We start from the raw sequence: 13,861 nt of genomic DNA on the forward strand, positions 1-13,861 counted from the left end.
TAATGGACAAATGGATAAAGAAGTGGTGGGTCCAGATGGTGTGGCTCAATGGTTGAGGATCTACCCATGCACTAGGAGGTCACTGGTTCAATTCCCAGTCAGGGCACATGCCCAGGCTTTGGGCTCAATCCCCAGCAGGGGACATGCAGGAGGCAGCAGATCAATGTTGATGTTTCTCTCATTGATGTTTCTATCTCTCTCCTTCCTTCCTCTCTCTCTCAAATCAATAAAAACATATTTTAAAAAAAAGTGGTGGTACATATGTACAATGGAATGTTACTTGGCCATAAAAAAGAATCTTGCTATTTGGGACAATATGGATGAACTTAGAGGGTATTATGCTAAGTAAAATAAGCCAGTCAGAGAAAGACAAATACCATATAATTTCACCTATATGTAGAATCTAAAGAACAAAATAAACAAACAGAACACAAACAGACTCAGATATAGAGAAAAAACTGAGGGTTGCTAGATGAGAAGAGGGTTGAGTATTCCAACCCTCTTCAAATCACAGTGAAAAAGGTGAAGGGAGTGAGAAGTACAAAATAGTGAAAAAGGAAAAGGTATGTAATGTACAGTATAAGAAATATAGTCAATGATATTGTGATAACTATGCATGGTGCCAGGTAGGTACTAGAATTACCAGGAGCATCAATTTGTAAATTGTATAATTATCTAAACATTATGCTGTACACCTGAAACTAATAATAAAATAATATTTTTTAAAATATATTTTATTGATTTTTACAGAGAGGAAGAGAGAGAGAGATAGAGAGTCAGAAACATCGATGAGAGAGAAACATCGATCAGCTGCCTCCTGCACACCCCCCTACTGGGGATGTGCCCGCAACCAAGGTACATGCCCTTGACCGGAATCGAACCTGGGACCCTTGAGTCCGCAGGCCGACGCTCTATCCACTGAGCCAAACCGGTTTCGGCATAATAAAATAATATTGAATATCAACTGTAATTTAAAAAAAATTTAAGTCTCTCACAGTACATGGGACTGACTGTAACTCCAGGAGGAATTAAATCTACCATCTTTTACCTATTGACTTGAGGATCTTTATTTCCAGAGAGTATATAGTTAGCATTAAAATACATTGGCAAGTTTCCAAAGCCCAACATTTTATTTCTGGCCAAAAAAATATTTAGAATTGGAGTTGGGATTACAGGGTTTTTTTTTTGGAGGGGGGAGGATGGAGGAATAACCTAATAATAAATTGTGGGCTGTTATATAAGTTCTATATTCTTAAAACAGTGGTAGATCATAAGGATGTATGTTCATAGTAGAGGAGAGTGAGAGATATAAGAGCTACACTCTCAAAACTCATTTAAAAAGATTTTATGTAAAATCATTTAAAATATTTTTATTAGACTATATGCTATTCATTCTGAAGCACTAATTTTGATGGAGTTATAAGCCTGATTAATTTTTACCTATGTGATTTGGAAATTGTGTTAAATATGTATATAAAGTAAAATAAGTTTACTTTTTATTAAAAAGACATTACTAACCAATGTCTGGTGTAAATAATAGCTGAGAGAATATTCAACCTCTATATAAGATAAATTTGGTTAGGGAATTTTCAATACTCTAGAATCACCAATTTCTTACAAATAGTTGTCCAATATAAGCCAAGGCTATTTTATATCAAGTATGCCACCTAAGAGTTCCTAAGAGGTCAGATTTAATTGACCTACTTAGAGTTATTTAATATACTTTAAAGTAATTAGACTAAATTCATTCCCTATAATTTAGAAATTCAATATTAAGTTGGCTTTTTCTTCCAAATATTCAGAATTGGTAAAGTTTTGTTACATATTTTGCTTGACCTTTCAGAGGTATTTGAGCAATCCAAGAATAAAATAAAATGTCAAAAGCACAAGAAAGAAGCACACAGTTCACAGATACCTTTGCACTCTCATGTCTTAGGTTGAAGGTCAACTCTAGGTTTGTGAGAAAGTGATCAGAAAACTCAGGATACATATCCAGAACCTCTAACAAGTCTTCTCTCTGGATCTTATGCAAATCACAGTATGTGAGAGCTCTTACATCTGCGTTAGACTTTCCAGGTTTGGCATAAAGATGAACCATTTCTCCAAATATATCGTTTTTCCCTTTAAAAAAAGAAAAAAAAACAAATTAAAGAAATATGAATTTAATGTTGTTTTTTGTTTGTTTGTGTTTGTAAAAGTAGAAGGGAACCACTGACTAATCTCTGAATTAAAGATTTCAAATATAAAACCCCATGGCCAACAGACTCTTGGGTAGTCACCTCATTGTAACTACTTAGTTTGTTTGCTGAGTAGAATTTGCCTCTTAGTGCACTGGTCCTAGTATAAACCCAACTACTTTCTTGTTTTGATTCTTTGGATAAACAACTAGGAAGTAGCAAATATGGCCTTAGTCTGCTATCCTCACATTGCTGAAAAAGGTCCTTGTCATATAGGTGTGGTCTGATTTTGTCAATGCAGAAATATGAGAACGGCTGTGTGAGTCAGACTCATGAACTTTCTATCTCAGGGTGGTCTCTGCAGGAGATGCCAAGCATGGGCTTATGGTAGAACGCTTTCCCACTTAGAGGACTAGGGGCACATCTTGAACATACCCTGTTTCCTTTAGTAACCACTTTTGGATTTGCCTTTAATGAATTTATCCCATTGTCTAATAATCTAGTTACATTTTCTCAACATACACAGTCATACTTTCTTACCACATGGCCTTTATTCTAAAAGTGTGTCCTTGCAGTCTTGCCAAACCTGGAGTTAATTTAGTGTCTGGCTTCCGATGGGCCTTCCCCATCCCCTCTGCCTGGCCACATGCCACCTGCTGAATGGTGAGGATGATAAGGACAGCAGCAACAAATGCTCATTGAAGACTAAGTAGGTGCCAGGCACTGTGTCAATGCTTAGGCGTATTATTTAATTTAATACCCCAAATAACCTCATAAAGAAATTGCTAATTATTATCCAAATTTTATGAATATGAAAAGAGGATTAAAGAGTTCAACTGATTAGGTCAAGGTGACCTACTTGGATGGGTAAAGGGAGGGAGAGAGTAACTATGAATAAATCCCATGCATTCTGACTCCAATCAAAATCTTTACATACCACTTGTGTTTAAATTCTCTCCAATATTTTCCCTGAATGCTGTGGCCACTCAGATTTTTCTGTCTCTGAATGTCAAGACACTTAAAATTGTGCCTGTGAAATATGTACTAAGTAACTATTGATAGATTATTGATTACATAACTTTTAAAGATCATCAATGGAAGTGTAAAATAGTACTTCCTTACATATATCCTGAAGCTTCTTTTCATATTTAGAAAAAAACCTCCTTGGATCTGTTAACTTTTTTTCTTAAATATAATTGTATTGATTTCATAGAGGAAGGGAAAGGGAGAGATAAAAACATAAATGATGAGAGAGAATCATTGATCGGCTGCCTTCTACACACTCCACACTGGGGATTAAGCCCACAACCCTGGCATGTGCCCTGATGGGAATGAACTGTGAATTCCTGGTTCATAAGTTGACACTCAACCACTGAGCCATGGCAGCTGGGCTGTTAACTTTATTTTTGTTAGACAAGTTCATATATACTCAACCATGGAAACCATCAAAGACTTTGAAACAATAAAGTCCTAAATATTAAAAACTAGAGGCCCAGTGCATGATTGAATCATGTACGTGTAGGGTCCCCTACACGTTTTCGCTTTTCGCGGTGGAGCTGGGTGCCTGTCCGCTGGTGCACCAGGCCGGCACCCAGCTCCCCCACTTTTGATGGTCCGCGGCCGCTGAGGGGGGCTACCCTGCTGTTGAGAGGCGCAGGGGGTGGGACTCCCGCCCCCTGCGCCTCTCAACGGCCGCTGAGGGGGGCTGCTGCGGACACCTGGCTACTCTGCCGTTGAGAGGCGCAGCTGGGTGTCCGCGGCAGGCCCCCTCAGTGGCCGTGGATCTGGCCGTTGAGAGGCGCAGGGGGCGGGGGCGCAGCAGGGTAGCCCCCCTCAGTGGCAGCGGATCCATGCCTCTCAATGGCCGGATAGGCCAACCCAAGTCCTGCCCCCCAGCCTCCCGCCGCCCAATCGTGGGCATAGTGGAGTGATGGTAATTTACATGTTACTCTATTATTAGATAGGATATACTGTAGTGTTCTTACCTTAAATGTGAATTGAATGGGAAGAAATCAGATCCCATATCTTTATAATAAAAATTGATATTTGAGCAAATACATTAACTTTAAATAATGCTTAGCTTTTAAAAAATAGAATTAATAATCACAACTTGTGAAGACTTCAGGTGGATTTGGAGACAGAAAAGGAGAATATCTTCATATTCTTTACAGTTTTGGTACTTAAGTATAGACATTATCAAAGAAAATCCCAGAACTAAACCCAGCCTGGGCTTTGTATTTCAATTAGCTTACATGACTGTGAATGAGCAAAAAGTAAGCCAGTCAGCATGCACACCTTAGCTATGTTCACCCTGACTTAAAATATATTTTAAGAGACCAATTGGACAGATGACTCTCTTTTGCACCCAAACCAGTTTATTGCTAATTATAATATCCTCACTGCAAGTTCATAGCTCTTTATTCCTAGGTAATGACTCATGTAATCCCGTTTGATGGCACACAGCAGGTTCAAGTGCATGGCAAATAGGTGAAATACATCAAAACATAAACCCAGTTCAACAGGGCATTGGCACATTCTAGCCACTATGCTTACAATATGTACATTTTATTTAATGGGTAAAAGGACCAAGTGTGAATCCAAAATCCTTTAAGATGAAAAGAATACTGACTACTTCTATATATTGGCCATCAAATGCTTACTCAGCTGCCAAGGACAGATGAGCGTCGTGGAACCGTTTACACATCAGAGGAAAAGTGAGAGTCAAGAGAGGTTAATTTGATTTGAATTAAATTGAAATGAAGCTTTAAAATTACCCATCAGTCTTAAGTTATACTCATGAATAAATAAAATCAGTCCTTCTTTTTTCTGTAATTTTAAATTCCCCGTCGCACCAGCTTGTAACTGACTTTGTCCCCATCCAGTTCTAAACACTCACCCAGAATAGCTACTACAATGTCATCTTTGAGGATTTCAATGGAGCCTCTGGATAAGAAATAAAGTGCAGTGAGGACATCCCCACAGTGAACCAGAGTGTCTCCCGGAGGTGCATGGGTGGTCTTAAACTTCATTGCCAAAGCTCTCAGGCAACCTTTACTTGCCCCCCGAAAGGCTTTGCAGTTTTGTAGCAAAGTCTGGTTGAGATGTAGACAAATGTCAGCTTGTAAACATTCTGGGAAACCCTTGAGAACCTGAAGAGAAAAAGCAGAGTTTCATACCACAGCACACCGGGCACCTCCACCTGAAATAAAATATATTTCTTGCTCACAGAACCGCAGGCGTGATAATTGTCACACAGGAGCTCTCACAATCCTTCTACCTCGCCTACCTTAATGAATACTTCGTTTGCTAAACATGTTAAAATTTTTAGCTAAAATACTTGTTCTCTAAATTAACTGCAGGCATTCAGACTCAACACAAATGTTATCTCGTTAAAATGTAATGCCTACAACGTTTCACACTGCTTCTCATTCCCTGCCTTATGTTCTTTAACATCATGCTGTGCACAGATATAATACAATGCGACAATAAGACATAATTAATGAAAGGCAGTACAATTAGAAAGACAACTTTGTGAAGGAATCTCAAGTCAGTTTGGATTGCTATCTCTGGCATATGTGTCTTAGTTATAATTAGTAAAAATACAATCCTGAAATAGCCATTGTAGTTGCAAAGGTCATATACCAGAGTGATATTAGTTAATAGTACTAGGAATATTTTTGTTTCATATGCACATTATTAGTACTTAATATTGTGGTAAGCACTGGAAATAAATAACAAGAACAGGAATCATACTTTAAATGTCTAGTTTAGTTTTTAGAATTGGAAATTATGCCAGAATTTACAATGCACACATAAAGCTTCTAACAGTGCAACTATTTTGACAGCCTAATCAGTGACTAATTTAAAACTTATAGAAAACATTAAATAATAGCTTGTGACAAGTGCTACTCAATTTAAACTGAATAAAATTGTATGCTATTTTATAGAATTCCCAGTATTCAGTGGGAAAAGGCACTCAATATTTGCTTCTCTGCACGTATTTAGCTATTTAGGGTGTCATATATAGATTTTAATTCTCATGTTGGCTTTCAGTAAAAACAAATCCATTTATATATGTTTTTGGGGTAAGAGAGAGAAGGCATCCTATAGTGCCCAATAATGCAATTTTAGGATTTCCTACCTTTTGGGTTAACCTATTGCTGTCCAATATAGTTAAAAGTAATCATGAATTATTTGTATAGATAATTCAAATGTATGTGGCCCATAAAGGAACTTCAAATTAGATTATATTTGAGTTAACTTGCAATTATTATTACTTTAAATATTAAAGCAGCCACAGGGACCCTGGTTCAGTAGAGCCCTGCGTGATGCAATTGGTCGGATTGACTGTGATTATGGTGCAAAAGGATCAAAGAGAGAATCAATGAGACATCTGAAATACAACCACTATTTCCAATCTTGTCTCCTTCCCTGTAGAGTCACCCACAGAAATGGGTCAGAGTTTTTTTAGAAGAAAACCCAGGGAATATGAGTTCTAGTCATGAATTTGCCACAGGTTGATGCTTGTGCAAGTCACTTCATCCATCTGTGCTTCTTTGCCAGAGAATAAGAGCCTTTGCAATATTGAACATTGTCCTGTGTGCCGATTGTCTGACACTGCTCACTCCGCTCTGCACAGCTGTAGGAACTCAGACTTTTATGCTGAAATTTCTGTGTTACCTGGCTCAGACCCAAAAGAACAGAGCCTTCCTCATCTGAAACCTCTTCCCTTAACTGTAGCTTTCAGGCTTGGTCTACATGCCTAGACTCCTGACAGGTTTCCTACTTGGATTTCAATATGGAACTTGCCTAGTCTTTGCCCATTCCTGCCTTTGGGGCTGGAGGCTCTTTTCCCACTGTTTGTTGGGACTCAACAACCCAGCTCCTCTCAACCTTCTAGGTCGTTGATCCCCTCTACCTTTTGAAACTGTTACATTGGACTCCTTGACAAGTGATGCTAGACTGGAATGAAGCTAGGTTTGGGCACTGTTTTCTGAAATGGGCCACTTTATTTTGGGAGTGTTATAGCAGGAAAAAAAACCCAGTTCACTGGCCTCTGCACATGATGTTAGTTTTCCTCCCTGAAGTTGTGACCTCAACATAACTCTTAGATGCCCCCATACAGATAAAACTGTAAAGAGCAGTACACCAAGTAACAAAATTAGATATGCCTATTTTTCTCTTAATATTTGGCTGTAATAAAGTACAACAAGGTATTTTATATTTCACGTAAATAGGGGAGATATTGGTACCATCACAGTAGTTGAAATGAGAATGCTGAACTTGTAGCTGCTATTTCTGGCATTTTCATGAAATTTCTCAGTTATACTTTCTGAGTATAGCTTGGGTATAGAAGGAACAATTATGCACATGTATACATATACACACATGCTTTGAGTTGGAAGGTGCAGATGAGATGGAGGTAAGGGAGATTCATTTCTCTGAGTGTGTTTTATGAGCTATAGAATCAGATAGGCATGAAGTCCCAATTTCATCACTTACTATTTGTGACTTTGGTTTTTTTCTACTGTAAAATTAATAATATCTACTAGACAGGGTTATGCTCACAATTAAATGCAACAATGTGTGTAAATTTTATGTATTGTAAATTTTCAATAGACTTTTCACTTCTGAGCCTTTACTTCTTCCTTTCTCCCTTCTTTTCTTCCTTTTTTGGTCATAAATATTTATTGTTGCTGAAGAACTGGTATGTTCTTTTTAGCTCAAAATTAAGAGATACGATCACATTGTATTATTTTCTTTGGTCTCTGGTAAATAAGAAATTCCCCACTAAATTTTGTGCTCCTTTTCCTCAACAGAGTTTAAGAATCCTTTGTCCTCTTATTTCTCTAACTTTTGTTCCCTGTTTCTGACTTGTGTTAAATATTTTGGCTTACTTGCACTTAAGTTTTCACTGTAAGTTGTCTTACATTCTTTTTTGAAGTAGGCAGTTCGTAAAATCAATTTACAAGTGTGATCTTGGAATTCCAGTATTCTGATAATCATTCACAAATACTTAAAGGGAACTTGGGAAAGTTTTTCAACATCATTCTCTTCTCAAGTATCTTTTTTAAATGTCGCCATCTCCTAACAGTCATCTTATTAGAAGTGAGACCAGTTGGAAAGAATGACCTCCAAGTATTCCATGGAGAAGCCTTTATTTGCACGGGAAGAAGATTCACAGATCTTGGCATGAAAGATTTGTCTAGATTAAGTTATTTTTCTGTGGTATTAGCCCTTACCTGATTTTCTTAAGTCAGTTACATAGATCAAATAAAACTCAATAGAAGTTAGTATTCTCTAATTAAAGATCTTCCTAGCCCAGAACATTGGATGTCCTAAATAAGCCAGCAGCTTTGGAATCTGGGTTATGCCTAAGTAAAGGCAGTTTTCAGTCATTTTATATTATTAATTTTTAAAGAGAGAGAGAGGGAAGGAAAATGGAGAGAGAGAGAGAAACATAGATGTGAGCGAAACATCAATTGGCTGCCTACTGCACACAACCCAGGCATGTGCTCTGACCGAATCAAAGTGGCAATCTTTTGGTGCACAGGATGATGCCCAACCAACTGAGCCACACAGGTCAGGGCTAAGTAAAGGTTCTTTAAAAAGGAGAGTTAGAGGAGAGGGAGCTGCAGTGGAATAGCGGTAGAAGAACACTGAAAAAGAGTTGGAAGAAAAGGGAAATTTTAAATAGATATTTATCTAAGGCACCCCGTTCCTTTGGTCCCAACTCTGTGGCCTTTCTTCCTTCCTACTCATAGTACTTTTTTTTTGGTGAGGTTTAGTTCCTCTGCTGAATTACCTGATTGGGAACTTCCTCAAATATTGGCATTTTACCATGCCAAGCAGATCTGGCTGCAAAAAACAGCTAAGACAAGAACAAACCAGAACACAGGTTGGTTTAGTGACTGTTATAATCATTTCCATTACTGTGTACACAACCTTCTGTCTGTCATGTTCTGAAATGCCCAGATTAAAAAAAAATAATAGGTTTAACCAGAAGTTCCCACACTCATCTTTTCATGACAAATTCAGATATTTGTAATGCATGGTTTAATACTAATGGGTATTTAAATGAACCCTCAAGGTAACTGTTATGTGGGCAGATTTTTAAAACTCCCTGGAGTTTCAGAAATTTTTTTCCAGGTTGGTAAAAATCCCACATCTTTATTATGCTATAAGTCACTTGAATATTTTATAAATGCAAGGTTAATTTCTCTTTACTTGAATTTATGTAGATGAAACTCTTTAGAATGCTCAAATTATGTAAGATTAATGAGACATTTTTTTCTTTTAAGTGAGTATGAAATGTTTTCTGTGATTGTTAAATCAACTCCATAGCTTAGGACCCAAAGTTTAAAAACATTCAAATAAGAATTGCCCAACAATTATAAAGCAAGATAACATTATTATAACAAAGTAAAACTCTTTGCAGAAATTACACAGAAAGCCAAACTGGAAGTAATTAGCTATTCCATAGCAAGCAAGTAGCGAACATGATCAAACATGAATTCAGAAGTATTTAACTTATGGTAATCTTCCCTCAAATGTACATATGCTGACATGCATCTAATGAGATAAACATACAATATTGTTAATATTTGTAATTATGTAGTATGTGAATTAAAATTTTCTCTAAACTTAGCATGAATATAAAATTTAATAGTGAATGGATGCTGAAGTTAATGTTAGCCTTCATCTTCTAATTTGATATATGTGTGCTCATCAAAATGACACTAGTCTTTTTTAACTTTTTAATAATTAAATCCTTAAATTTAAATATATCCAGGGTGAGGCAAAGGTAGGTTTACAATTGTGAGTATGCAAAACAGAGTTTATTCTTGTATTATTATTTATTAATTATTGTATTATTTTATATGTGAATACCGGTAAACCTCTGTTCATCAACCCTGTATATTGACAATAAACTTTATTATTCCTGCCTCAAATTTAAAACACAGGATTCAATATATGCTGTTTCTTCACCAGGATTGCAGTCTCCCTATGGGGCTTATACTTTCTAAGACCTGTTGGAAGAGAGTCAGCAATTGAGTTTTTGCCAAGACTCTCTCTAGACTCCTTTCATAGTGTTTTAAACATTGTATTTGCTTTCAAAAAAATAAAAATATATTCTGATAGGTACCTAATAGATATCTCTTATCCAGATAGTGCTGGAAAGATAATCTATGTTGTAATGAGTGGCTTTTGATTTGTTTTACATAGTGCAGCTGTACAGGGGAACATTCTAAAGGCAGGCTGAACAGGCACATTGAGAAAGACAGTCTGAGTGTGGCAAATGGTTCTTCTAAACAGCAAATTAATCATAAACAACTTTGATAATTGTGATTACTAACATTAGAAAATTTTCTGGAAAAATTCTCTGGATCATTAAATACACATAAATGCTGACAAATAAGGATGAATCAAAACACAAATTAATACTCCCTAGGAAGCATTAAACTTCAAGCATGATTGTCAAATAGGTTATGGAAGTAATATGTTAACTCTTCAGTCTCTTCATATAAAATATGAAGTCTACAGCCTTAATAGTTTATGCTATTTTCTAATTCTTGTGGAATCATCGTCTGCCATGTGGGTATTCAGCATTTAATAATCTTAAGTACTTATAAAATACTAAACCATGCTTTTTGTTGTTTCTAGAAGATAATGACCTTCCTTAATGGAATCTATAATTTTGGGGTCATCCCAGGTCATATTATTTCTGTGGTTATGATTTACTATTAAGGAATAGAAAACACATGTCTTTCATATTTCTTTGGTGATTACATGTTTAATATTTCATGTTTAAGCACTGATCATGCTAGGTGGGTTCTTTTAATAGTTTTAAAAATATAAATATATAGAACCCTAGTCTAAGGCTCAAATTGTTCTGCCATCTACTTTTTATTTTATCTTCCTGGGACTGATGAAAAGAAAGAAGCATTTTTTTTTGTGTGTGAGGACTTCATATCTGGCCAGATTGTTGGCAAAGCAGACTATTATGGAATCCATGACTAAGGACATTTATAAGCCTTGAGGAAATTAACTAATTTCTTACATGTAAGTGTGCAATGTTTATTATATGGTTGCATGAGTTAGGGGGAAAAACAGATAATCAGAAGAAAAACTTGCCATATGTAAACATGGAGAATAACATAAATCCTGAACCAGTTTTGGTACAAATTGAAGGTTTCTAAACAATGAAAGGGTCCTCCCTCCTGCCTCTTCCCCTTCCCTCTCCCACAGCTCCTGCCCCCATTTAACAGCATCACTGTGGGATGTTTCTTTGTTTTTAAAGGGACTTGTAAGCTTTAACCTGACCCAAATTAAGTGAGGGCCAAGGATGAGTTGAAATGTGGGTGATGATGTGTAGGGAGAGGGGGATTACTGTTTTTACATACATGTCCTTGTTACCCAGACTCTGGAGTCCTTCTGCTAAAACAGGGAAAGCCTGATTAAGAAGGTGGATCACAATTTTTGAAAAGTGGTCTCAGGGGAACCCTTGAAACTCACTAGGGTGTCTAAAGGTAACAGGAGAGATCTGCATCCTGAGAAACAATTTCAGGACTTTCCCCTCAGCCCTCTAATTGCTTGAGAGAGCAAGTGAGGGAAAGCATGAACAGATATAACTATAGTGGGGTCTATTGAATGCTTTGCAAAGGCTTCTTCTAAAATAGATTGATTGCGGATGACCTAAACTTGCTCGCAAAGTAAGGAACAGGAAACAGGGAGGTGCCACTTGCAAAGTAATGAAAAAGATGATTTAAGTACCACCTTGTACTTGATATACCATTTTAAACTTGAATCTACTTTTATGTTTCAGAAACATTGCTCACATATAACATCTTTTGATTCATTTATCAACTTTATATAAAGAATATAGAGTGGCAAGTAGCCCCTTTTTCATATGTGGAAGCTGAAATATAAATGCATGAAAGATTTTTATTTCTGAAAGAACTAAGTCTCCTAACTTAGTCCAGGATTTCTTCCACTATTGTGCCTTAGCTGCCTGTCAGACTGGATTTCTAAAGTTACTCTCAGTAGAATGAGATGCAAAATATTTCCCATTCATTTTATTTATTGGCTTTATTAATAAGTAACAAAGAACAGAAATGTACCATACATGCCATTTTCATTTTGTACCAGTTAGAGTATTTGTTCCCCCAAAAGATTAGGCCTAGATAATAATGCAATTGTTTTCTAGAGAATGTTATGGCTGTATCAGCAATTATATAACATTTTGCAAAACAGCAGAAATTCTCAAAATAGTTTTCTTTCTCCATTTATCAGATCTCCCTTCTGTAAAATGTATTATTTCTCATTACCCAGCACTCTGAGCATTCCAGACACTGCTGTATCCCCTCACATTTCTACTTCTACCAACTCAGTTTTAAAGCAGCTATGTATGTTTCAAAATCTATTTATGACAGCTGTACTTATTGGTAGAATTATAGAATTCAATTTTATTGTGCATAAAAGAATAAAGTATGGGTAAAGAAAGATAGCAGATCCCTCCACCTCCTGCCATGAAAATAAAGCAAAATGCTTTGGAAAACCTTTAAAATGGTCAGTCACTTTTAAAAATACAACCACAGCTTGCTTTTTCATTAGGTGTGGGTGCCTAAACATTTATAAGAGTAGAAATGTTGTATAGCCCATTAACTCTGATTATAATACAAAAATAAGAATACATTATTTCAAAGTGACCAGAAAGTTAGAAGTACATGAAACTTAAGGATAATATTCTATGATAGCCTTTGGATTAAATAAGAAATAATTTAACCTTTTGCACTTGGATGTCGAGTGTGACGGTTATTGAATGTATCAATAATCTGAAATATAAAAAAATCCAAATAAATAAGTTTGTTTGAAAAGAAACTCCAGTTTTTTATTCTACTGCTGCGCTTTGTAAAATCTGGGGTATTTAAAAAATTAAATCCCGAGTAGAATAAAGGAATCGAGAAAAAAGCAAGCGAGTGCAAAGGGTTAAAAGCAATGAAAGGAGAACATTTTATATAAAAACCCATGGACCCAGAGAAAACTTGCATTAGAAAAGAAAATGTATAGTTTTAATGTCTTCATTATTACAGAGAAAATAAAAAATAATAAAAGATCTTAATATAGATGTTAAAAATAACAGAACAGTCCAAAGAAACAAAAAAGGGGATTAATGAAGGCAAATGCTAAAAATGAAAAGAATAGTAATAAATTAACCCAAAAGCAAGTTCCTTGAAAAAAACACCACACACAATAAAATATAGAAATATTTCAAAGGCCTGCTAAAGGAAAAAAAGAGAGAACAAAAATGTATAAGTTTGGGAATGAGAAAGCAGTACAGAAAAAAACTGAGTTTCAAGAGAATTCTATATGCAGTTTTATAAGAACTTTGAAAGCCTAGATGAGATGGATGAATTCTTGGCAAAATATAAATTGTCAATGTTTATTAAGGAAGAAATAGAATATATAATTACCATACTAGAATTGGAATGGTAATTAAAGGTCTAAATTAAAACCACCAGGGTGAAGGGAAACTAAGAAAACAATCCCATTTACAACTGAATAAAAAACAAACAAACAAAGCTAAGAATAAATTTAACCAAGGAAGTAAAAGACCTATACTCAAAAAATTGTAAAACTCTGAAGAAAGAAATTGACAAAGATACAAACAAATGGAAGTGTAC

At 35.9% G+C, this 13,861-nt stretch overlaps 1 protein-coding gene across 1 annotated transcript in view; it reads right to left on the bottom strand.

Moving 5' to 3' along the window:
- Window positions 1-13,861, bottom strand: part of KCNH7 (potassium voltage-gated channel subfamily H member 7) — a 417,895-nt gene that overhangs the window by 26,948 nt on the left and 377,086 nt on the right. Inside the window, exons 10-11 of the mRNA XM_054723107.1 lie at window positions 5,074-5,326; window positions 1,916-2,121 (exon numbers count right to left, since the gene is read on the bottom strand). Of these exons, the coding sequence (XP_054579082.1) occupies window positions 1,916-2,121; window positions 5,074-5,326 (459 nt within the window). The remainder of the gene's footprint in view (window positions 1-1,915; window positions 2,122-5,073; window positions 5,327-13,861) is intronic.

Source organism: Eptesicus fuscus, chromosome 11, assembly GCF_027574615.1.
Source record: "Eptesicus fuscus isolate TK198812 chromosome 11, DD_ASM_mEF_20220401, whole genome shotgun sequence".
Lineage (NCBI taxonomy): Eukaryota > Metazoa > Chordata > Mammalia > Chiroptera > Vespertilionidae > Eptesicus > Eptesicus fuscus.